Here is a 26,577-nt window from a genome sequence, read left to right as displayed (position 1 = left end):
GGATGTATTTCTAAAGCTACTATGAATTTCATATTCTTCACGTACAGGATATCTATCTTTCAACAGACGTATCCATCCATGTTCCTAGACATAATGTCACTACATAAATCCGGATGCAAAATGAATCTTCTGGCAAAAAAAGTTATTTGTTTCACTAGTTTATGCATCTGCTAATTTTATATTTTATTCTTTACACCTTTCAGCATGTTTGAGGAAGTATGAGTAGCCACAACAATTTTTCCATACAAAAAAATCCTATGAAAATTCCTGTCATTATCTCTGAGCTAAAATACCAGTAACACAGGTGGAGTGATTATGGTATTTCTTTTCTCAATTCCAGGTATGCCTGATCCCAATCAACAGGTCTATACCAAAAATGTGAATACAGAAACTCTGTGAAAAATTTATGACATCCTGGCACGGGGGTGGGTGGGAAGGAGATGTATATTGAGGTGAGCAGCAGTGAAGAGGCTTAAAGGCTTTGGAACATGTACAATAAAAGCTAGGTGAGGGCACTCATCATCCACTCATTCAATGTAGTGCTGCTCTCAGGTGTCTGCCCTTTCCTCTCCTCCATCCTTCTTTTCTTCCATCCTCTTCTGTCTTTCCTTCATTCTTTCCTCGTCCTTCTGCCTACAAGTGACTTTACACTCCCTCTTTTGTTTTTCTTTCCTTTCTTCTTTCCTCTTCCTTCTGCCTGTGGGTGACTATACACTGAGTGACAAGCCAAATGGTTTCCTGTACACAAGGAAACCATTTACTACACTGGGTGGTAACCATATAATCCAATTTTGGCGCTTGGTGGTTTAGTGGGCAATTACGGCGCTCCAATCGGACTGAGCCAGTGAAGGTTTATATCAAAGGGGTGGTTGGGGTTTATTGCTCACGAAATGCCACTCAGGGATGAGTGAGGCTGGTCACTCTCATCTTAAATGTCAGGAACAACTTGCCTAGTCCCAGGCTCCTACACTCCTCATGGGGCAACGTAGGACTGGATGATGATGATGATGATGATGACGACAATAAAAGCTTTCATTTCACACACCTCTGATGATGAAAGTCATCACAGATGATAAAGGAAAATAATTACCAACACTACTTTTCCATACCTCTACTTCGTAAAGTTAGGAAAATTTCCACTTAAAACTGAAGCCAAAAACTATACCTTGGATCATATGTACTAGATGGATGGCTATCATCAATGCTGGGAGGTTCTACCATGAACGAAAAGTAGCTACAAGCTTGGTAACTGGCTTCACAATCATCACTCTTAAAAAGGAAACTCAGCCACTAGTAAACAAGAGTCAAAACCCAAGGTGTTGAGTCATCTGCATATGGGTGGAGAGGATTGTGGGTGACAGATAAGAGATCATTCATATGATCCAAGAATAGGGTTGGCACCAGAACTGATCTCTGCAGCACACTAGCTTTAATTGAGTGGAAATTGGAATATACATCATCTACTTTTACTCTTATTTTCCTGTCACTAAGATATAAAGTAATCAAAGGAACAAAAGATGTTAGGTATGTCAGATATCAAAGCAGTATCTCCATAAGATACCGAGAAAATCCAGGGATACTTTCAGGCCAAAACCTAAACTCTCATATACTATACTCATCCAGTAGAGGCTGACACAGAAACACCATAGGTAATTTTATTATCCTCATAAACAAGACTTATGCCAAAAAAAAAAAAAAGAGACATCAAACATCACATACAGGAAGGTAAGGTGGGTGGGATGTGTTGTGTGAGGTGCTTCAGGGCAACTGACAGGCAGGCAGCTGGCAGCATGCCAAGCGGAGGTGGGAGACTGGGGAGGGAGACAAGCTGGAGTGGGGGAGGGTGGGGGGACTGGAGGGAGACAAGCTGGGGTGGGCGAGGGTGGGGGGACTGGAGGGAGACAAGCTGGGGTGGGCGAGGGTGGGGGGACTGGAGGGAGACAAGCTGGAGTGGGGTGAAGGAGACAAGTGAGGATGGGGGAGTGTGGGGGGATGGGAAGGGAGACAAGTAGAGGTGAAGGAGGGCAGGGGGATGGGGAGAGAGATAAGCAGGGGTGGGGGAGGGCAAAGGGACAAGAAAGCCAAACTACCCTACTAGCCCCTCTCCATCCAGTCTCACTCACTCTCACTGACTCACTTTCTCACTTGCCCTCATTGACTCATTCTCTCACTCACTCTCACTGACTCACTTTCTCACTTGCCCTCATTGACTCATTCTCTCACTCACTGACTCACTTTCTCAGTCTCTCTCTCTCTCTCTCTCTCACACACACACACACACACACACTCACAAGACAAGGTGGGGTGGGGGAGGGTAGGGGAACAGGGAGTTAGACAACCAGCGGTGGGCAAGGGGATGGAGAGAGAGACACACCTGGCAGTGCTGAGCATGGTGTGGGATGTAGGAAAAATGGAGGAGAAGAGAGGGGATGGAGGAAGGACACGGAAAACTTGGATTATTGTACAGAGTCCGTAACTTCTTCACTGACGAGCAGTTAGCTATAATTTATGAGAGTCATGTGCACTCTTAGCTTGAATATTGCTCACCCTTGTGGAATGGATATGAAGAGGTTCTATCTATCTATCTATTGCCAGACGCCTCAATCCCATTCGAGGTGGCCACAAACATATCGCCTCCACGTCGCTCTGTCCCCCGCCATTTCACTGCCCTGCTCCCAACTCACACCCCCCTCTCTCATATACCTCTCCACCCCATTCCTCCATCTCATCCTCGGCCTCCCCCTCCCTCTTCCTCCTCCACCTCACTCACGTACACTCTCTTCGTCAGTCTTTCACCCTTCATCCTCTCCACATGGCCAAACCACCTCGGTGTGTTCCTCCTAACGCTTCCTATCACATCCACATCCACACCACAACGCTCCTTTATATCCTCATTTGTCAGCTTGTCTCTCCATGTGACTCCATAGGCTTCTCTTAAATAACTCATTTCCATTCCTCTCACTCTTGACTTATATCCTTCCAGCAATGTCCAAGCTTCACTTCCATACGTTAGAGTTGGTATCACAATACTGTCATGTAGTAACTTTTTCACTTCCATGCTCACTTCCCTGCTTCTTGTCACTGCTTTCAAGGAACCAGCAACCTTTCTTCCCTGCTGTACCCTTTCAAGCACTTTACCCTCCAAACCTCCATCCTTATTCATCACAATACCCAAGTACTTAAACGTACTCACATCTTCCAATTCCTCACCACCCAACCTTGCTGTACATTCACTGACTTCACCTCTCTCAAAGACCATCACTTTACTCTTCCCTACGTTCACCTTTAGATTCCGTTTCTTACACACTCTCCCAAACTCATCCATCAAGCCTTGCAGCTCTCCTTCGTCTTCACTCAACAACACAGTATCATCTGCAAACAACAGTACAGGGAGTTTCCAAACACTACCCTCTCTCATCAGGGCCACTCCAACATCCACTACCCTACCTTGTACCTCTTTTATTACCCCATCCATGTACAGACTGAACAACCATGGAGACATGACACATCCCTGTTTCAACCCAACCTTCAAAGAGAAAAATTCACTCAGTTCACCATCCACACGCACTGCAGCCTTCACACCATCATACATACTCTTCACAGCATTCAACAACTTCCCATCTACTCCATATATACTTAATACTTTCCACAATCCTTGACTATCCACCCTGTCATATGCTTTCTCCAAATCCATTAAAGGCGCATACAACTTCTTTCCTTTCTCTAGAAACTTTTCCACTAAAAATCTAAGAATGAATATCTGATCTACACAACCTCTTCCCTTCTTAAAGCCTCCCTGTACTTCTCCAACTAATTCCTCTCTTCTTTCTCTAACTCTGTCAATAAGTATCCTACCATACACTTTTCCTATTATACTAAGAAGACAGATGCCCCTATGATTACCACACACTTCTTTTTCCCCTTTTCCTTTGTACAAGGGAATAATTATACCTGACTTCCAATCCTCCGGGACTCTACCTTCCTCCCAGGCCAATCTGCACATTTTCCACATCCATTCTACTACTATTTCTCCCCCATACTTCAGCATTTCACCACACACTCAATCAATTCCTGGGGCTTTCCCCAATTCAATTTTCTTCATTGCTTCCACAACTTCTATCCTACTGATTTCTTCCTGTCTTCTCACCTCCCTCCTTCTCCCAGCCATTCCTCAGCCACTTATACTCGCATTACTTCCATCCTCCGTGTTCAACAATTCCTTAAAGTGTTCTCTCCATCTGCTCACTTTTTCTCCCTTCTCCACTGGTAATCTACCATTTTTATCTTTCACTCCCCTGCTAACTTAACTTCCACCCTGTCTTACTATTTTCACCTCTATCCAGCACATTTTCTTACAGTCCCTCCACTTTACACTCAAGTTCCTTCCAAATTCCTCATCCACTCTCTTCTTACTCTCTCTTACTAATCTTTTCACCTCTCTCTTTCTCTCTACATATAACTCTCTCTTCCGCCTCTCAAGTTCTTCCACGCCCCTATTTCTCATCAATTCATTGTATACTTTCTTCTTTTGTGCAACAGCTTGTCTCACCTCTTCATTCCACCAAGCTGTTCCTTGCACACCCCTCCATCTTCTCTTCATCCCACACACCACATCACATGCTGCACATATTTCTTCTGTAAATATCCTGCATACACATTCCACATCCCCCATCTGCTCCAATTCATATTTGCCCAATCGTTCCTCCACTTTTCTCTTATACTCTGCCTTTTTCTCATCCTCTTGTAACCTTTCCACTCTCCTTACAAATACTCCTTCTTCCCGTCCTTCCCTTCTTCTATTTCTCCATTCTAATTGGACCTTGATTCTGGCCACCACCAAGTAGTGGTCAGAAAGTCCTCTGGAGAGGTTGCATTAAAAAAACAGACAAAATTCAGAACAAAGCTGTCAGAATTATTAACAACCCTGACATTACAAATAAACTATCTCCCCTACAAGTAAGAAGGAATGCTGCCTCCCTTGCATTATTTTACAGGTATTTTTAAGACAAATGATTGGATGAAGTTGCGTCCATGGTGCCACCTCTCCATGCCTTCCCTCATGCTACACAGGCATCTGGTAGCACTCATGACTAGAATGTCACTCAGTCATATTGCAGAACTTCTGCCTATCAGAATTCTTTCATTCCCCGAACTGCATCTCTCTGGAACTCGCTTCCCCCGAGTTGTTTCCCTCCAAACTTCAACCCACAGCTGTTCAGGTCTAATTGTTACAGATATTTTATGAACAGAGGACACCATTAATCTGGTGTATGGATTAATATATTTTTTTTTAATTCATTTGTTTTTCCTTCCTCTGCTGACCGAATACTCCCCCTGGTACAGAACACTGGTTGAAATCAGGGTATGGGTGTATTGGCATTGTGATGAGAAGGGTTGATTGACATGCTGGGGCATGTGGAGAGGATAGGGTGTAATAGTTGGGTGCAGAAAATGAGAAGTGTGAATGTTGGGGGTAGGCATATGAAAGGCATACCAAAAAAGACCTGGGATGTCATACAGTGTGACCTCAGGGATAAGGGACTGAATAAGGAAGCTGCCAGAGATCGAGCAGCATGAAGACCTGCCATTAGGTGACCAAGATCAATGCATGCAAGCATGTTGAAGCCTTCATAAGCATAATGAAACAAATGAATTATCTATAGTCCAAGCCACCAGGTGAATGGCTCACCACAGGCTCAAAGGCCTATGATATGGAGAAGAGCACCACAGCTAAGCACCTCAAGGCATCTGCCCCCACCTTTACCTTTTTTACCTTTATCTAGCCTTGGGTGTGGTAAGTGGGGGCAATCACCATCCACTCACTCGATGTAGTGCTGCCCTCAGGAGACTGTCCTTTCCTCTCTTCCTTCCTCTTCTGTCTTTACTTCATACTTTTCTCTTCCTTCTGCCTACAGGTGACTACACTCCCTCTTCTGTCTTTCTTTCCTTCATTCTTTCCTTTTCCTTCTGCCTAGGGGTAACTCTACACTGAGTGACAATCCAAATGGTTTCCTGCACACTAGGAAACCATATACTAATTCTGGGTGGTAACCATATAACCAAATTATGGCACCTGGTGGTTTAGTGGGCAATAAAGGTGCTCCAATCAGATTGACCAGTGGGGGTTTCTATCCTAGGGATAGTTGGGGTTTACTGCTCATGTAATGCTGCTCAGGAATGAGTGAGACTGGTCACTCTTGTCTTAAATGTCAGGACCAACTTGCCTATCCCTGGGCTCCTATACTCCTCATGCGGCAACACATGACTGGATGATGATGATGATGATGATGATGATGATGATGATGATAATCTAGCCTAGTTCAAAAAGTCTGTTTTAAGCTGACTAAAATCACCAAGAAACAGCATGAACAAAATTTTAAAATGTTCATGAGCTATAGGCTTTAAATAAATCACTTATGGAAAAACAACTCAAATAATTTTTAACCCAAACAACACTGAAAACCACTGCATGACTGCCACAACCTTACCAATACAAGTGTGGTGGTGCAGCTTGTAGTTGGAGGGGCAAGTACTGTTACAGGTGCCAGTAAATGTGTTACCAACTGGGACCAACACCTGATCTTCTTGAGAGCACTCAACACATCTGTAATTAACCAAAGGTACAGGGGTCATACAGCAGTTAGTGCACACAAACACCATCTACATACTCATGTAGTGTTGCCTTTAGGTAATTACAGTGTGTGATATGTCACATGTTTCCTGTAACCCAGGAAACCACTCGCAATGCTGGGTGGTAACCATTAAATTAATGAATGCCTAGTGGTCTGAATGTGGCCTGTAAGGGTTTATGTATGAGGGATGACTGAGGTTTACTGTTTGCATGATGCCGCTTAGGGTCGAGCGAGGCTGGTTACCCACACCTTAAATTATGGGACTGAGAAGCCTAGACCCAGGTCCCAAGGTTCCTGTTGGGGCATAAAGAAAAATGAATGATGGACAGACTGCTATATATACAGACAGATAGACAAAACAGGAGTCATGATTAAATTACAGTACTAGCTAAGAATTTTCAAAAAACTGACAGGTTCATGGAAACACATATGTGTTTTAACCACATTAAAACAGAAACTGATACAAAACTACCCTCAAAATTTTCTGGAATCAGGCTAGTTGAGTGCAGGAAAGCAAAATACCAATACAGCAGATTTCCTCTATAAATGAGAAACTTTACACGCTCTCTGTCTTGGGTTCTTTCCTTAAGGATAAAAAGCAACCTCTGTTCAATTACAAACTCTGCATCAGCAGCGAAGGCCATGACTACACAGTGTAGTGCACTTCTTCCTTTATGACTGTACTGGTCAGTTCCCTCTACTTTTTTTTTTTTTTAAATGCAAGGAAGAAGAAACCAAAGGCCAGGGCCTGCAAACTGCTCTCTCTATGAAAAAACAAAAACAAAATAAAAGAGGGCCAAATTCAAGCTCCATTAATTTCGAGATGCCTGGACACACTGCATTTGAAAGACTAGAGATCACAGGAAGTAGGAAAAACAGACAGAAGGAGATAGTTCCAGTGTTGACCTGTTGCATAAATGAAGGACTGGGAGTAGTGGTTAACTCTTGCATTAGAGAGCTGGACAGAAAAGGGATGTGAGTTTGTTGCTAGATGGGTGCTATGTACCCGCCGTAGTGGTGGAGGGATGCAAGCTGATAGTTCAGAGGAGCAGCGACCACTTAAGTGGCGATAAAAAACAGATAAAGATGCAACAGTGAGACGAAGAGACAGAGGTTGAAAGGAGCCGACATGAGGAGGAGAGTTAATGAGACAAAAAGCCTTTGATTCCACCCTGCTGAGAAGAGCTGTGTGTGGGAAGCCTCCCCACACATGAGAGTTGTACTCTAGAATGGCGAACAAAACCCGCATATGAAGTTAACAACTGTGCAGGGGTAAAGAAGGTATGGAGTTGGCTTAGCACCCAATCTCTTGAAGCAGGTTTTGCAAGAGAGGTAATATGTTCTTTCCAATATAAATCCTGAGAGAATGAAACCCCAAGTACAGTAAGTTTAAAGATGATGCAGGACTGAGCTGGATATTGCTAAAAATTAGAGGGTACTCTTGTGGAGGATTCCGTCGGGCTGGTAGATGAAAGAACAGAGTTTCTGATGCATTAAAAACAAGGTTATTTTTACCTGAGGCAGAGATATGAGCCAAGTCAAACATTAGGTGTGTCATAGCCTCATCCCTTGTTTGTTCAAGTAACTGCCGAGATGGACGCTGCGGGAAGCACATGGAGATGGTGAAGGGTGGAGTCAAGCATATGAGTGGACAAGGCTAAATGTACGACTTAGAAGGTCACTGATGGATAAAAAGAATAGAACTGGTGATGGGACAGAGCCCTAAGGAACACCAATATTGATAGCTCTAGGAGAAGAACAGTGGCCATCTACAACAGCAGCTATAAAACGACCTGAAATGAAGCTAGAGAGGAAGGCACAAATGGAAGGATGGAAACTGCAAGACGGTAGTTTGGAAATTAAAAATTTATGCCACACTCAAATGAAGCTAGAGAGGAAGGCACAAATAGAAGGATGGAAACTGTAAGACGGTAGTTTGGAAATTAAAGATTTATGCCACACTCGATCGAAAGCATTTGAGATATCAAGTGCAATGGCAAAGATTTTGCCAAAGTCCTGAAAGGAGGATGACCTGGCATCTGAAAGGTAGGTGAGATGATCACCAGTGAAGCATCCCTCGCGGAACCCATACAAACAATCAGAAAGAAGGTTGTGATAGGAAAGATGCTTTAAGTTTTTTTTGTTAAGAACAGACTCAAAAACTTTCGAAATACAGGATGTTAAAGTGACTGGGCGATAGTTAGAGGGCTGGTAATGATCACCCTTCTTTGGGACAAGCTGAATGAGTGCAAACTTCCAGCAAGGTGGAAAGGTGCAAGTTGATAGACAAAGACAAAAAAGTTTACCTAGGAAGGGCATAAGCACAGAAGCCATCTAGAACAGCAGCTATAGAACGACCTGAATGGAAACTAGAGAAGAAGGCACAAATAGAAGGATAGAAACCATAAGAAGATAGTTTGGAAATTAAAGACTTATGCCAGACTCGACAGAAAGCCTTTGAGATGTCAAGTGCAATGGCAAAGCTTTCACCAAAGTCCTGAAAGGAGGATGATCAGGAGTCTGAAAGGTAAGTGAGATGATCACCAGTGGAGCAACCCTGGTGGAACCCATACTGATGATCAGAAAGAAGGTTGTGATAGGAATAGCGATTTAAAATTTTTCTGTTAAGAACAGATTCAAAAACTTTTGAAATACAAAGAGGGTCGGGATTGATCACCCTTCTTTGGGACAAGCTGAATGAAAGTAAACTTCCAGCAAAAAGGAAAGGTGCAAGTTGATAGATGAAGACAAAAGAGTTTACCTAGGCAGGGTGTAAGCAAAGAAGTACAATTCTCGAAGACAACAGGATAGACTCCATCAGCACTCTATGCCTTGTTAGTACTGAGGCCAGTGACTGCAGAAAATACATCAATTGAAGAAATCTTAATGTCATGAGGAAGTCAGTGAGGGATAGAGGTGGAGGGACAGCACCAGAATCAACTAGAGTGGAACTGAAGGAGAAAGTCTGAGTGAAGAGTCCTGCTTTATCAGTACAAGAAATAGCTACAGAGCCATCAGAGTGGAAAAGAGGAGGGAATTATAATGAGGTAAAGTTGTTAGAAAGGTTTTTGTCAAGCTGCCAAAGGAAGCAAAAAGAATTCAAGTTTGAGAGTTCAGAGCATTTAGTACAGATGAAATTATTTTTAGCAGAGCGAGGAACAGACAGCACAATTCCGGGCAGAAACAATAACAAGATGAGATTCAGGGGTGGGCTGGCTCTGGTACCTTTCGTAGGCCTTCTTCTTGTTGTGAACAGCATTAGAGCAAGTGTGATTAAACCAAAGTTTTTTGGCATTAGTCAAAGGATATGAGAATGGAATGCATGCTTCCATACTATTGAAAGGGAAAATAAGCTTTTGGTGTTTTAGGTCAAGCATAAACAACTTACTGGCCTCTACAAATTCAATGTCTGAGTAACTTAGTATTCTTATCTCTAACTACATTAGGCTCCCCTAATACTATATTGCTTTAACAAAAATGAAGTTAATGTTAGTGTTGAAAAAACAATAACAGTTGGGTGCTCAAAACTTTTTGACCTCCTTCTCCTCCTCCTCCTTTCTCAGTACAGTAACTGCATTCTCAAACTATTACATACACTGGTGTGTAATACAGCTGCATTTTGTTGTTATTTCTTTTTAGAGTACCAATCAATGATGCTCTCCTCATATCTGCTCCATTTCTGTACCCCTTTATTTTCTATGTTTAAATTTTGGTTGCTGTCTGGGACCTTTCCTGCCCTTTATCTTCAATCTATAGTTTTGGTTGCATTTTGTTCAAACCAGCATTAGTGTTCCAGGTGTTATGAGCATTTTCTTTGGGTCTTTCTGTCTGTCTGTCTGTCTGTCTCTCTCTCTCTCTCTCCGCTTGCTTTGAATACCAGGTGACATGATATTTCATGCACCAAGCATGCAGCTCAATTTTGCCTGATCTTTTATTGGTACCTAGTATATGGTAAGGCAAAAGCTAGTTTGATATACAATTGTTTCCCCTTATAAAAGAAAAAAAAAAAAAAAACTCAGGATGCCTCAATGTGTGATTAATATGAGTACAGTAGTAGGAGGTCAGATGTAGACTGTGTGGGTTAAATAATTACATGCCAATAGTTCTGTAACTGAATCACTAAAGGTAGTTATATTATTAGCAGCTTACATGGTAATGATTACTGTATTTAAGTACAGTGGCAGTAAAAAATTCAGAACAAAGAAAACCATGTACCATACATAGCAGATGTCCAGGTAAGCATTCTTGACCAAAAAGTTATCTTTCACAAAATGATCATGTTTTTTTGATAAGCTTGGCTGCTTTTCCAGCTCTTTTTAATAAGGAAAATGTTTCTGAATGGACTGCACACTGCAGTTGTTAAAGACCTGGGATGAGGTCATACGGCATGACCTCAGGGATAAGAGACTGAACAGAGAGGCTTCTAGAGATCAAGCAGCATGGAGATCTGACATTAGGTGACCATGGCCAATGCATGCAAGCATGTTCAAGCCATTATAAACGAAAATGAAAAAATATAGCTTTGTCTCTATGGCATATCAATGTATGAGAATACATACACACATATGAAATGTTGTTAAAAATTACTTTCAAACATTTCATTCAGTTTCAAAAAGCAGAGGCAAAAGTAAAAATGAATAAATTATCAATCAAGTGTACATTCATAAACCATAGTTTCTGCTCACCATCTAATTTTATCTGTGGGTGGTGAGAAGTCACAGCCAGGTTTCACACTAAATGAAGACCACTCACCCAGTTTACAGTAAGTCTGACCCTTTGTGACACTGTAGAAAATGCAGTTCACAATGACACGGTTCCCTGCACAGTTTAGAAAACCTCCGTTCAGTATGAAACCCTGTTTATGTCTTCCCTCAAATGAAGCCTCCATATCATGGAATGATCATACTACCCTTTGAAAAAATTTGCTAAGAGATGAAGGAGTGCTAAGCCAACTCCATGCCTTCTATATCCCCACACAGCTGTAGACTTCATACAGCAGACTTATTCACCCCATGTAGAATATAACTCTCAAATGTGTGGGGGGGGGAGGAGTCCAAATATACAGCTCTTCTCAACAGGGTGGAATCAAAGGCTTTTCATTTCCTCCTCTTACTGATTCCCTTCAACCTCTGTCATTTCACTGCACTTTTACATCTCTTTTCCATCACCTCTTCACTGGTCATGGTTCTTCTGAACTGTTTGTTTGTATCCACCCTCCACTATAGCAGATGTGCAATGCCCATCTGGCAAAAAACTCTCACCCATTTTCTGACCAACTTTCTAATAGAAGAGTTAACCAATACTCCCTGCCCCACATGTATCCAACATGTCAACTCTGAAACTGTCTTCCTCTGTTTGTATTTCCTTCTGCCTATGGCCTCCAGTCACTTAAAACACGATGTGTCCAGGCATCTTGAAATAAACAGGCCTTAAATATGATTTCATTTTACAACTTCCATATTTTCCTCCTGGGTGCAAAGGTCCTTTTCTTCGGTACCCAGTTCTTTAAGACCATGTCACGTATCAGTTCCCTGCATTACTGCACACACTCTTTACCCCCTATAACTTTCACATACCAGTACTTTACTAACCTCATATTAGTCCTCTTGACCAGGATTTTGTCTGTCTATCAATCTATTGCCAGATACTTTAATCCTGGAAAGGGTGGCCACAAACAAAGCACCTCCATGTCACCCTGTCCCCTCACCACTTCATTGTCCTGTTCTCAGCTCACATCCCCTTCTCTCATACACCTCTCCACTCCATCCCTCCATCTCATCCTTGCCGTCCCCCTCCCTCTCCCCCCTTCCACCTCACTCACATACACTCTCCTCATTAGTCTCTCGCTCTCCAGCCTCTCCACATGGCCAAATGACCTCAGTGTATTTCTCTTAATGTTTTCTATCACATTACAGGATATTGTCAATCTGGTTATTATTACCCCCAGACTCTTATGTAATCACTCTCTCCTTTCCTAAAAACAGTGTCGCATACAACTATGTTCACAGCTCCTCTGAACTCTAGTATCCTTTCACCTTCCACATTCCATGTACCATACATGCATCCCCTGTGCACCCCTTCATATCCCTGTGCTGCTGCACCCGCATGACAACTTAAATCCCCTCTCTGCACCCATATTACCATTTAATTCCCCCCCCCCTGCACCCACATGACCGTTTAAATCCTCCCTGCACCCACATGACCGTTTAAATCCCCTCCCTGCAGTATCATGACCACTTAAATCCCCTACCAAAATTACAGTCTCATCATCCCCCATACCACCAACTACAGTTACCATATCATCACAAAAACTGCCTTTTTACTTAATCATCCAAGACAAACTGTGTGGAACATGCTGATACTATTCTAACCATGAGTTTTTCCCCCAAAAAACAAAACTGTGTCAACAGTACAATCATGTCACTGAGTCTCACTACATTCATAAATTATTCCACCCATTTCTTTTTCCATTATACCAAATCTCACCCACTCCTCCCAGACTCTTGCCACCCATTATCATTCAAAAATTATTCACCTTTTACCAAGCATTAAAGTATCATCCATCCATCCATCCATTGCCAGACACCTCTATCTCATAAGGGGTGGCCACAAACAAATCGCATCCATGTCGCCCTGTCCCCCACCATTTCACTGCCCTGCTCCCAGCTCACACCCCCTTCTCTCATATACCTCTCCACTTCATCCTTCCACCTCATCCTCAGCCTCCCCCTCCTTCTATCCCCCCTTCACCTCACTCGCATACACTCTCCTCGTTCGTCTCTCTCTCTCTCTCTCCATCCTCTCCACATGGCCAAACCACCTTAAAGTATTTCTCTTAATGCTTTCTATCACATTCACATTCACACTGCTACGCTACTTCACCTTCTCATTTGTCAGTCTGTCTCTCCACATAACTCCACATGCTCCTCTCAAATAACCCATTTCCACTGCTCTCACTCTCGACTTGTGTTCTTCCAACAAAGTCCAAGCTTCATCTCCATATATTAGGGTTTATACTGTCATGCAGTGCCTTTTTAACTTCCATGCTCACTTCTCTGTTCCTTATCACTGCTTTCAAAGAGCCAGCAACCCTTCTTTCCTGCTGTACCCTTTCAAGCACTTCATTCCCTAATCTTCCATCCTTACTCATCACACTACTCAAGTACTTAAACATACTCACATCTTCCTTTTCCTCCTCATCTAGCCTCACTGTACATTCATTAGCTTCATTTCTTTCGAACACTATAACTTTACTCTTCCCTACATTCACCTTTAGATTCTGTTTCTTACCACTCTCCCAAACTCATTCAGCAAGTCTTGCAGTTACCTTTCGTCTTCCTTTAACAATACAGTATCATTGCAAACAACAGTACAGGGAGTTTCCAAACATTGCCCTCTCTCATTATGGTCAGCCCATCATCCACTTTCCTATCTTGTACAACTTTAATAACCCCATCCATATACAGATTGAACAACCATGGGGACATGACATCCTTGTTTCAATCTAACATTCAAACAGAAAAATTCACTCAGTTCACTATCCACATGCACTACAGCCTTAGCACTCTCATACATACTCTTCAGAGCAATCAGCAACTTCCCACTTACTTCACATATTCTTAATACTGTCCACATTCCTTGTCTATCCACTCTGTTTTATGTTTTTATCAAATCCATGAAGGCAGCATACAACTTCTTTCCTTTCTTTAGAAACTTTTCCACTAAAGACCTAAGAATGATTATCTGACCTACACAGCCTCCTCCCTTCCTAAAGCCTCCCTGTTTTTCACCAATAATTTCCTCTGGGGTTTCAAGAATACTCCCCTAGTATCCCTGCTTGTTGTACGAGGCGACTAAAAGGGTTGGTGGTGGGTTAGTGTCCCACCCCGTAAAAAGAACTAACTAAAAAAAGCGAATAAAGTGCCTCAGACCCGGACTGACCATACCTTGACGACTAAGGAACGGACAAAGGACATTCTTAGGGTGGGAACATGGAATGTGAGAGGAGTGAATGATGAAGTAAAAGAGAGAGAGATTGTTCAGGTGCTTGAGGATGCAAAAGTGGATATATGTGGATTGACTGAAACTAAATGGGAAGGTGAAAGCGTGAGAGAATGGGAATATGGTTTAGGTATATGTGCGGAAGTCAATGAGAATGAGAGGGCAAGAGAGGGAGTATGTCTGATGATAAGCCAGAAGTGGAAGGAGAATATAAGAGAGTATGGAACAGTGGGTGCAAGGATTGTATGGGTGAGGATGAAAGTAGGTATACAAGCAAGGGCAATTGTATGTGTGTGTATGCCCCGACAGAAGATCAAGTGGCAAGAGAGAAAGATGAGTTTTGGACGAGAGTAGAAGCATGTATGGACAAGTTTGAGAGGAGCAAGAGAGTGTTGTTGATTGGAGACATGAATGGCAAAGTTGGGAATGTACGAGTGGATGGAGTGGTTGGTCAGTGGGGTGTGCCGGCTGAAGTAGATGGGAATGGTAGTGCTTTGGTGGACATCTGTGCTTGTAAGGGGTTGGCAATAGCCAACACCTACTTTCGTCATAAGATGATCCACCGGTATACATGGAGAGTAATGAGGAGGATGGATGGTGAACTTGTTGAACGAAAGGCAATGATAGACTACGTGTGTGTGGATGAGCGAATGAGAAGACAAGTGTTGGATGCAAGAGTGTGGAGAAGGTGGGGGAATGGAGTCTCGGACCATCACTTAGTGATGGCCAAGGTAAAGCTGCAAAGAAAGTGGTTGAGGAGACGAAGGGGAAGACAGGAGGAAGCAGCTCCTGTGAGAAGAGTGGAGAAATTGCAAGATAATGAGAAAATGACAGAGTATAAGGGCATAATGGAAGAAAGAATGGGAAGGTATGAGCTAGAGCAGATGGAAGGGGTGGAAGATGTATGTAAGATATTCACGGAAGAGATAGGCGCAGCGTGTTAGGTGGTTTGTGGAGTAAGGAGGAGATGCAAGGGTGTGCAAGGGACAGCATGGTGGAATGATGAGGTGTAACGAGCTGTGGAACAAAAAAAGAAGGCATATAGTGAATGGTTAGTGAGTAGAGGTAGGGGAGAAGATGAGAGAGAGAAGAGAAAGGTATATGCGAGCAGGAGAAGGGAGGTTAAGAGACTGGTGAAAGAGAGTAAGAAGAAAGTGGATGAAGAGTTTGGGAGGAATCTGAGTGTGAAATGGAGGGAGAGTAAGAAATTGTTTTGGAAGGAGGTAAAGAAAGTAAGGCAGTGTGAAAGGGGCAATAGTAGGGGAGTGAAAGATAGGAATAATAGATTGTTGGTGGAGAAGAGAAAGAAATTGAGGAGATGGAAGGAGCACTTTCAGGATTTGTTGAATGTAGAGAGTGAGAGCAGTGCGAGTATAAATGGTTGGGGAATGGCTGGAAGAAGAAGAGATGAGAGGAGGGAGGAAGAGATCAGTAGGGCGGAAGTAGTGGAAACGATGAAGATTAAGTTGGGAAAGGCCCCAGGAATTGATGTAGTATGTGGTGAAATGCTGAGGTATGGGGGTGAGATTGTTGTGGAGTGGATATGGAAGTTGTGTAGATTACCTTGGGAAGAGGGAAGGGTTCCAGAGGACTGGAAATCAGGTATAATTGTTCCTTTATACAAAGGAAAAGGGGAGAGAGAAGTATGTGGTAACCATAGGGGTATTTGCCTTCTTAGTGTGACTGGTAAAATATATGGTAGAATACTCATTGATAGGGTAAGGCATATGACAGAGGAGCTAGTTGGAGAAGAACAAGGGGGATTTAGGAAGGGAAAAGGGTGTGTAGATCAGATATTTGTTCTAAGATGTTTAGTGGAGAAGTATCTAGAGAAGGGAAGGAAAGTGTATGCTGCCTTCATGGACTTGGAGAAAGCTTATGACAGAATAGATAGGCAAGGTATGTGGAAGGTATTAAGAATATATGGAGTGGAGGGGAAATTGCTGAGTGCTGTGAAGAGTATATACGAGGAAGCTAGGGCTACAGTGAGAGTGGATGGTGAGCTGAGTGAGTTCTTTGATCTCAATGTGGGACTGAAACAGGGTTGTGTGATGTCTCCATGGCTGTTTAATATATACATGGATGGGGTTGTAAAGGAGGTGCAAGGTAGGGCAGTGAATGTGGGGGTGGCTCAAATGAATGAGGGTGAGATTTGGAAGATTCCAGTGTTGCTGTTTGCTGATGATACAGTATTGTTGAGTGAAGATGAATGGGAGTTGCAAGGTTTGGTGAATGAATTTGGGACAGTTTGTAGGAGGAGGAAGCTGAAAGTTAATGTAAACAAAAGTAAAGTTATGGTGTTTGAGAGGAATGAAGTCACAGAGTGTGCAGTGAGGTTAGATGGTGAGGATATGGAGAATGTGAGTGCATTCAAGTACTTGGGTAGTGTGATGGGTAAGGATGGAACTTTGGGGGATGAAATGATTGAAAGGGTACAGCACGGAAGGAAGGTTGTTGGTACACTGAAAGCGGTGATGAGAAATATGGAGGTGAGTATGGAAGTTAAGAAGTCACTGCATGATAGTATTGTGATCCCTATCCTGACGTATGGAAGCGAGGCGTGGGCCTTGCAAGAGGGGAACAAGTCAAGAGTGAGAGCAGTGGAAATGAGCTACTTGAGAGGAGCATGTGGAGTGGTGTGGAGGGACAGGTTGACGAATGAAGATGTGAAGGAACGTTGTGGGGTGGATGTGGATGTGGTCGAGAAGATTAGGAGAAATACACTGAGGTGGTTTGGACATGTGAAGAGAATGGAGAATGAAAGACTGACTAAGAGGGTGTATGTAGGTGAGGTGGAGGGAGGGAGAGGGAGGGGTAGACCGAGGATGAGGTGGAGGGATGGAGTTGAGAGGTATATGAGGGAGGGGGAGGTGAGTTGGGGGGAGGGTAGTCAAAAAGTGGGTGACAGAGGAACTTGGAGGCGTTTTGTCTGTGGCCACCCTTTGCGGGATTAGGGCGTCGGGCTATAGATAGATGGATAGATAGATTTCCCTAACCTGTCCAATAAGTATCCTGCCATGTACCTTTCTTTTTACATTAAGCAGATAAATGTCCCTATGATTACCACACACTTCTTTTTCCCTTTTTCCTTTGAACACAGGAATACTTATTCCTGACTTCCAATCCTTCAGGGCTCTACCTTCCTCCCAGGCCAATCCACTCATCTTCCATATCCATTCTACTATTATCTCTCTCCCATGCTTCAGCATTTCACTACACACTCCATCCATTCCTGGGACTTTCACCATTTTGAGTTCCACTACTTCCATCCTAAAGAATCCTTCCTCTTTTCTCACCTCCCTCCTTCTCCCAGCCATTCCCCATCCACTTATACTCACATCACTTTCATTCTCTGTACTCAGCAATTCCTTAAAATGTTCTCTCAATCTGCTCACTTTTTCTCCCTTCTCCACTAGCAATCTACCAATTTTATCTTTCATTCCCAAACTAACTTCATTCGTGACCTCTCATTACCTCTTTCCTGAACATTTTCTTCCATTCCCTCCACTTTAGTGGTAGGTGGTGGCAACCACCATCCACTCACTTGATGTAGTGCTGCTTACTTCTTCCTTAGCCTTTGTCATTGTTTTTCTGTGCCTGCCCTCCTCTCTTCCTATTTCCCCCATCCTTCCCGTCACTTCTTATTGCTTTTCATTCGTTTACAGGTGGCTTTACATTGAGTGACAAGCCAAATGGTTTCCTGTAAGCCAAGAAACCATTTACAATGCTGGGTGGTAACCATATAACCAAACCATACGTGGTCCCTATGTGTCAACAAGTGGGTTAGTGGAAGGTTAGTGCCCCTCCCCGTAAAACAAATAACTCAAAGTCAAATGGCCACCCCTTGTGGGATTATGGCGTTTGGCAATAGTCTGGCTGGCTCTATACCTTACACTCAAATTCCTTCCAAATTCCCCATCCACTCTCTTCTTACTCTCTCTTACTAATCTTTTCACTTCTCTATAGAACTCTCTCTTCAGTCTCTCAACTTCTTCCACGCCTCTGTTTCTCATCCACTCACTATATGTTTTCTTCTTTAGCACCACAGCCTGTCCCACCTCTTCATTCCACCATGCTGTTCCTTGCACCCTTTTCGTCTTCTCTTCACTCTGTGCACCACATCACATGCTGCACTGATTTCTTCTGTGAATATCCTGCATGCACCTTCCAGATCCACCATCTGCTCCAAACCATATTTACCCAATCGCTCCACCACTTCTCTCTTATACTCATATTCTATCCTTTTTCCATCCTCTTGCAACCCTTCTACCCTCCTTGTATGTACTGCGTCCTCCTGTCCTTCCCTTCTTCTATTCCACCACTTCATTTGAACCTTGACTTTCACTACCACCATGTGATGGTCAGAAAGTCTACTCCCCCAAGCTCTGTATGCTCTTGCATCCATTACATACCTTTTCATCCTATCTTCCACACACATATAATGAAGAAAGTTTCATCACACACAAAAAAGCCAAACTGATTAACATTTTTTTTTTTTTTTTTTTTTTTTTTTTTTTTTAACCAAGCACTAATCATATCACAAAAGTACTGTCAGAATGATAAGTAATATTTCTTCCTTTTGTTTTTATATCCAATAAAAAGAGTACATTTCCCCCCTCAATATCTGGATTTCTATATTACATGTTACATACATACATACATCATCTAATCCTGTGTTGCCCCATGAGAAGTGTAGGAGCCAGAGGCTAAGCAAGTAAGTCCTGATGAGAGTGACCAGCCTCACTCATCCCTCAGTGACATTACATGAGCAATAATGCCAAACCACTCCTCTGACATAAACCTACACAGGCTCAATCTGACTGGAGCACCTTAATTACCCACTAAACCACCAGGCGCCATAGTTTGGCTGTATGGTTATTACCCAGCGCAGTAAATGGTTTCCTGGTGTACAAGAAACCATTTGGCTTGTCACTCGGTGCAGAGTCATCCATAGACAGAAGGAAAGGGAAAGAAAGACAGAAGAGGAAGGCAGGGAAGCAGGAGGGAAGAGAGGAAAAGGCATTCACTATATGGTCACGAAGAGAAAGGATATCATAAGTTGGTGAAAAGGGTATAAAGTACAGTACGAGTTTGAGGGTGGTAAGGAGAAGGAAAGATGAAAAATAATTAGGTTTTGCCATGTGAATGTGAAAAAGCAAGATCTGAAATTTAAGAGAGCAAACTAAATGAAAGATGGAAAGTGACAGATTTAAGGGTGTATGAAGATGCACATAACAAAGGCTGCACCCCTTTCTTATATGACAGTCAAAGGAATGTTCTGCTTCACAGGTCTTATGAGAGCAACTTAGTCAAATGAGACAGACAGTGTAAATTACTTCCGTCACTAGAATGCAGATGGCAATATGAAATCTAGACTGATGAATGATGAATATATGATCTTATTTCACAAACAAACACACACACACACACACACACACACACACACAATTGTTGACAGTTCAACTGTAGTACTTTCCTTTTCCTGTTCCTGCTTACTTGAGACTAACATCACCCTCTATAACAATGCTAATGACTGAACAGATTATTCAGAAACAAGAAAAAAAAAAACACACTCAAGATGACGAGGAAGGTGGGAAAGAAGAAAAAGATGATTGGGTGGCGCTGCCGCCGCCCAATCATCTTTTTCTTCTTTCTCACCTTCCTCATCATCTTGAGTGTTTTTTTTTTCTTGTTTCTGAATATTCTGTCAGTGGTGGTGGTGGTGTACTTACCTGCACAAAAAATGGTATCTGGTGGTGGTGTATTTACCTGCACAAAAAATGGTATCACAGACCTCTTACAATAGTTGCCAGTGTTCCTACCTATCATGATCAGGTCCTGCACACTGGGCACATGATGGATGACATGGCTGGCACTCTTGATTCTCGCTGGTAGTATGGCTGCCCCGGGGACACTGAAGGCCACATGATCCAGCACTCAGCATAAGACCAGGAGGACAGGAGGTGCATGAGGAGATGCCAGCACTTTCACAGGTTCGACATGATGGATGGCACTCTAAGGTAAACAATCATATACAGCAATTATATCTTATATTCTGAAAGGATGACAAAGGTGCTATGTTTAACCCCTAACAGGCGGGTGACATTACATAACGTCCATGCGTGAGGAGGCAGGCGACATTACGTAACGTCCAGCCATTTTCGGTCCTAATTTATTGGTGAAATTGGGCGATAAGGCATCTTTGTCACCTACTGTCCTGCCGTCTACTCTCCCAAGCCTAAAAACATGTAAAATTAAATATACATGTATAAGATATAGTGTTATAATATTTCAAGTAAAATAGTATATACATACGTAGGTTTTATTGTTATAAGTGTTCAAGTATAACACATACATAAAATTATGAAGTGTAAAGAATGAATAAATGATAAATATAGTGTTCAATGGTGAAGAAAATGCAAATGAGTGAATAGTTTGCTAGCCTCGTCCCAGGTGAGCCTAGTGAGAAGATGCCTGCACGCACTCCTCCCTCACTCCTCCCACAGCCAACAGAGACGTATTACCATGCATGTAACACCTCTTGCCTTCGTTTTTCATCCATTTTCATCGATTTACGCATGTTTAGGCTTACTCCTTGATACATTATTTTTCTGAAAATATGCTGCCCCAAATGGTCGTATAATTGACAAGTTGCCTACCCTTAAGGGATTAAATAACCATATTGACATTTAGTGTTTTAGTGTTATGCCAGTAGGAACAGAGTTGTGTTTTATATCTGGTGACATAGGGAACCTTCTAGAAATTAAATGTTCTGTCATAGGTTTAGGCTGGCATTTGTATCTGGAAATGTGAAGAACATTCTGAAGATTTCAGCACTTGTTTTGTTTTTGTTTTATCTTAAGGTAGGGATTAGTACTTGTCAATTACTGTTATTGTATATCATTAATTGAGGTATATTATTGAGCAAGAAAATTTATGTTCTCTCTGGGGATCTACAATGTGCATTACTGCATCAGAAAATGTGAGTTCTTTGCTAGAGTATTTTGGGATGCAATAGTATGGAAAGCTGGGGAGGGTATATTAAGGGGCTTGTGTGGCTTGCTGGGAGTCAACCTAGTGTAACAGATGTGGGAGTGTGCGCAGTGTGCCTGAGAGTGAGTGCCAGACAGTGGAGTTTTGGTGAGTTTGGTATGAGTGACAAAGTTGTGCTTTTTGCCAGTGAACAGTGAGTGCATCAGTGACAGTGAGTCAAGCAATGAGAGTAATCAGTGAAGGGCAGAGTGATTATGCAGAGAGCCAGTGAGAGTTTGAGGTGAACAAGTAGTTGTAGCGAGTGAGGGACAGAGTTAACATGCGAGAGAAAAGTCAACATTTTGCAGGTGTACCTCAGCTGTGCTTAGAACGAGTAAAACCAGAAGTGTATACTGTATCTGACTCTGATTAACCACATGACCTGTCTACGTGTCATTCTCGATGTATCGACAATTCTAAGGTTGTCTCTCTCTCTCTCTCTCTCTCTATGTACAGTTATATATATATATATATATATATATATATATATATATATATATATATATATATATACTGTATATATATATATATATATATATATATATATATATATATATATACATATATATATATATATATATATATATATATATATACAGTAATTCCCCCAATATCCGATGTAATAGAGCCAAAGGCACGTCCGGAAAGTGGTCCTGTCCCGATAGTGGGCCCCAGCCTCCTGGACTTGTACTTATGGACCCTAACTCAGAAAAACACCTATACAACTCCCTCTGGACATGCATTGCACCTATTTAAGACCCAAATCACACCAATAAGGGACATAAAATACTGAAATAAATGCAAAAGAACCATAAAATGAAGTTTTAGAGATGAGTTTATACAATATTAAACATTCTGGGTACTTACAACAAGTCCCTGGCTCCTGGACTGGTAGTTATGGACCCTAACCTAGCCTAACTCAGAAAAACACCTCCCTACTGCACATCCATAGCACCTAAGACCCTATTCACACCAATAAGGGACATAAAAGAGTGAAATGTGGTGTTAGAGGTAAGCATGGAAAATACAGTACAATATGAAACATTCTGGGTACTTACAGCAAGTCCCTGGCCATCTCGATGAATAACCCGCCTCCTCTCAGACTCTGACAGTAAGAAGGAATTCCTGAAGTACTTGCAGTACACTGTTCATGAAGTCTTGCACTTAACTTAGTCATTTGCACTCAGAATTCCTTTCTCTTAACACTGCGCACTCTTGTGTTACTGGCGCTCCATTGTACCTTAATGAAATAAGTGTTGCACTCTGCACTTAAAGTCTTTCCACTCATAAAACCATTTTCTAAACATAACACACTCTAGTTAATTTATGTTACATTGAAAGTCAATTAAATCTTTGTCTTTTCACTCAGAATTCTAATTCCTTAACACTATGCACTGTTTTTTTTCACTGCACAACACCGTAAATTCCTGTGTGGTCTAGTGGAGAAGTTTTAGGTGTTTAATCACTGTCAGAGTCTGAGAGTAGCTCTTGCAGGTGACCTAGGGGTGTGTCACTGGGTCGTGGTGATGGCGTACCCACTTCAGAAGACTCTGAAGAGAGGTGCAAACTCACATCGAGTGGTGACTCCACTGTGCCTGATGTGCTGGGCTGTGGCTCGGAGCATGAGGGCCTGTCTTGGGGAGGCAATGGAGTGGAGCCAGGGCTGGGCACAGCGGGGGTCACGGGCCTGAAAAAGCTGTCAATGGTTGATTGACGCAAGGAACGATGATTTTGACAATTAATGATGTGCTGCCTGAAAGCGCGCACTTCCTCCACAAGTCCCAAGGGCCCCATCTCCCTGTCACAGTCCGGGTGTTCCAGGTAGTCGAGAACAAACTCTAGGTGTTCTCGGCGTGCGCTCAGCTCAGGGATGGTTGGAATAGTGTCATGCTGAGAGGAGTCCGCATCGTCGTCACCATCCTCATCGGAATCTTCAAGCTGGGTACTGACACCTGCAACTGAAGATGCGATCTCGATATCAGACAATGTCTGATACCCAGGATCGCCCTCGTCATCATCCAACCACTCATGCATTTCGTCCACATCAACATCGTCCCCATGCGCATGTAGACGTGCATGGAAGTCATCCACGTCAAAACCTAGGAAATCGTGCTCCACATCCATTCTGAGAAGCAGACGAGACCAACCATTTTCCAGAGTCTTGACAGGGACTTCCTTCCATGCACTGGCCCAGTTGTAGATGGCAGACTTGATGTTGTAGCGGTGAAGGTTTTCCAAAGTCTGCTGGCCTCGGGTGTCCCGTCCCTCCCCGCACTCGTTCTCGTCCTCGAGAACAACCATCACCTCATCCAGGAACTTCTGGCGGTACAGCCTCTTTGTTGCCACGATCACTCCTTGGTCCATTGGTTGGATGACAGCAGTAGTATTAGGTGGCAGAAACATGCACCTAATGCGCCATTCTCAGCCACCAACTCCTCGTCGCACGGGTGAGCAGGTGCACTGTCGAGGAGAAGGAGGGCCTTTACCTCGTCATGTGGGATTCCCAGTTTCTCCGTCTGGTAATGGATGACCTCCTTGACGAAATGGTGGTGGGACCAGTCTCTGAAGATCTGGGCTGTGAACCATGCCTTCAAGGAATGGTACCAGATAACAGGAAGGACATCCATCACCCCACGAAGACACCGAGGCTGCTTAGCACGGCCAACAATAACGGGCTTAAGCCGGTGCATGCCGTTAGCATTGGCACAACACAAAGCAGATATTCGTTGCTTGCAGAGCTTGCGGCCAGGTACACGCTTCTCCGTCTCCTCGGCAAGAGTGTTCGTAGGCAAAGAGCGATAGAATAAGCCAGTTTCGTCGGCATTGTAGACTTGACTGAGAGTGAGGCCCTCCCTGTCGATCAAGCGCTTCACCTTGTGCCAAAACTCATCTCCTCCATCCTCATTGGCATCTAAAGCTTCGCCATGAGATTTACGGTTGGTAAGGCCATGTCGTAACTCGAACACGAAGAGCCAACCTTTGGATGCCTTGAAGTCTGGGGTGTCGTGAAGCCTTGCGAACTTCTCAGCAGCAGCCTTCAGCTCCGTGCCACGCACCATCACACCAGCAGCACGTTGATATCGATACCAAATCAACGTGGAGCGGTCGACTTCTGCATACTTGGGAGTAAACATCACCTTTCTCTCCACGTTGCGTTTGCTTTTCAACAAGAAGTCAGCCGTGTGCTGCATGAGTTTGTCTCGGGATCTCTTGATATCAAACAAAGTAGATCAGACCCGACTGAATTTACGAAGGATGCGTGAGGAAGACCATCCCGCATCCACCTTGTCCAATATCTCCCTCTTCTTCTCCAGAGTCAAAACCACTCTCTTCCTCTTCTCAGGCGGTGGGGCCATCATCACACACACGAAGAAGAGGCATGAAAGCAGCAGGAGAGCCTGCAACAGGTAAGGCATCACCACTAAAGTGAGCACGTGGGCAGCCATGATGACGAGCGTGCACACACAACGAGAGATGGGCGGTAAGTGGGGAGGATGCAGAGGCGCTCTAGCGGATGTTGGCGGAACGACGCACCACAACACAGCTGGCCCGTGCCAACTTCAAATTACGGGAGGGAAAAAGTCGGATTTTTAAAAAAATTTTTGCGGTTTTTGGCCCATTTTGGGAATACTGGATCCCGTGACGAAAATGTCCGGTAATTGTGGATGTCCGGAAATTGGGCGTCCAGATATTACAGGGATTACTGTATATATATATATATATATATATATCTATACAGTACTCGTCAAAAGTATTCAGCGTTGTCTGCCGGGCGCACTATACTTATGGTCCAAAAAGAATCACCCATTTTGGGGGGTAAAAATTGAGCCACAAGTTTGAGCTCCGAGCATGACGTCACGGTAGCCTGAGGCCTTCCGACGCGCTGGTTGGTTCCCGCCTCAGTCGCCCATGGGCTGCCTGAGAGAGAGGAACTCCGCCGAGTGTCCCTCTCAAATTGCGCCATTTTTTACTGAGTGTCCCGCAGTGTTTTGGCCTTCACAACTTTGTTATGGCACCTACCTGTGAACTATCGAGTGAAATCATATCCCAGATCATTGCTCTCAAAGGAGGTAGGCCACCAGACAAAGGAAATTAGTGAATTGGTTGGTGTGGCACGATCGACAGTGCGTCGTTGGTGTGCGCGGTTTCGGGTGGAAAACAGTGGTGAAGTTCCCACAAAGAAACCGAGGTCTGGTAAGCCTAGGAAAACTTCCCCAAGGTCTGTTAATGTTTTAAAACGTGCAGTGGAGTTTAATCCTCATGTGAGTGCAAGGAAAATTAAGGAGAGCAACCCGGAAGTGTTTGGTGAGGTGTCAGTGAGAACAGTGTCTCGTAGGGTGCATGAGCTTGGTTACACAAGTCATAGGCCTGTGAAAAAGCCTCTTCTCACCAAAAGCCAGAGAATTCGTAGGCTTGCCTTTGCTAATAAATATCTAAACTGGGGTGAGGAGCAATGGTTGTCAGTGTTGTGGTCTGATGAGGCAACATTTAGTGTTACTTGTAACAGAGAAGCACGTGTGTATCGACGCAAAGGTAGTGACCCACTTGACCCACGGTATGTGGAAAGCACAGTAAAACATCCTGATTCACTCATGGTATGGGGTTGTTTCTCAGGGAAGGGTTTGGGGGAGCTTGTTGTACTTCCAAAGAACCTCAGAGTGAATCAGGATGTTTACCTGGAGCTTCTGTGTGATCAGTTACCAGACTCCTTCGAGCTAACAGGTGCACGAGTGTTTCAGCAGGACGGTGCACCTGCTCACAAGGCCAAATCGGTCGCCAATTGGCTTCATGACTGCGAGGTATCATTCATGAAAGACTGGCCAGGAAATAGCCCAGACCTCAACCTGATTGAAAACCTCTGGTACCTCGTAAAGAAGAGTCTCCAAGGGAAGGACGTGAGCTCTCTGCCTAA

The 26,577-nt window shown here is 43.4% G+C and overlaps 1 protein-coding gene across 1 annotated transcript in view; it reads right to left on the bottom strand.

The window, feature by feature from the left end:
- LOC145413828 (extracellular matrix organizing protein FRAS1-like) overlaps positions 1-26,577 on the bottom strand; it is a 596,816-nt gene that overhangs the window by 475,364 nt on the left and 94,875 nt on the right. Inside the window, exons 11-12 of the mRNA XM_080283490.1 lie at positions 20,456-20,648; positions 6,489-6,604 (exon numbers count right to left, since the gene is read on the bottom strand). Coding sequence (XP_080139616.1) covers positions 6,489-6,604; positions 20,456-20,648 — 309 coding nt within the window. The remainder of the gene's footprint in view (positions 1-6,488; positions 6,605-20,455; positions 20,649-26,577) is intronic.

The sequence above is a fragment of the Coenobita brevimanus genome, chromosome 97, assembly GCF_032717465.1.
Source record: "Coenobita brevimanus isolate Jiangsu-jjx chromosome 97, ASM3271746v2, whole genome shotgun sequence".
NCBI classification, from domain to species: domain Eukaryota; kingdom Metazoa; phylum Arthropoda; class Malacostraca; order Decapoda; family Coenobitidae; genus Coenobita; species Coenobita brevimanus.
The sequence above is the reverse complement of the archived record's forward strand: the minus strand, read 5'-3'. Positions and strand labels throughout refer to the sequence as shown.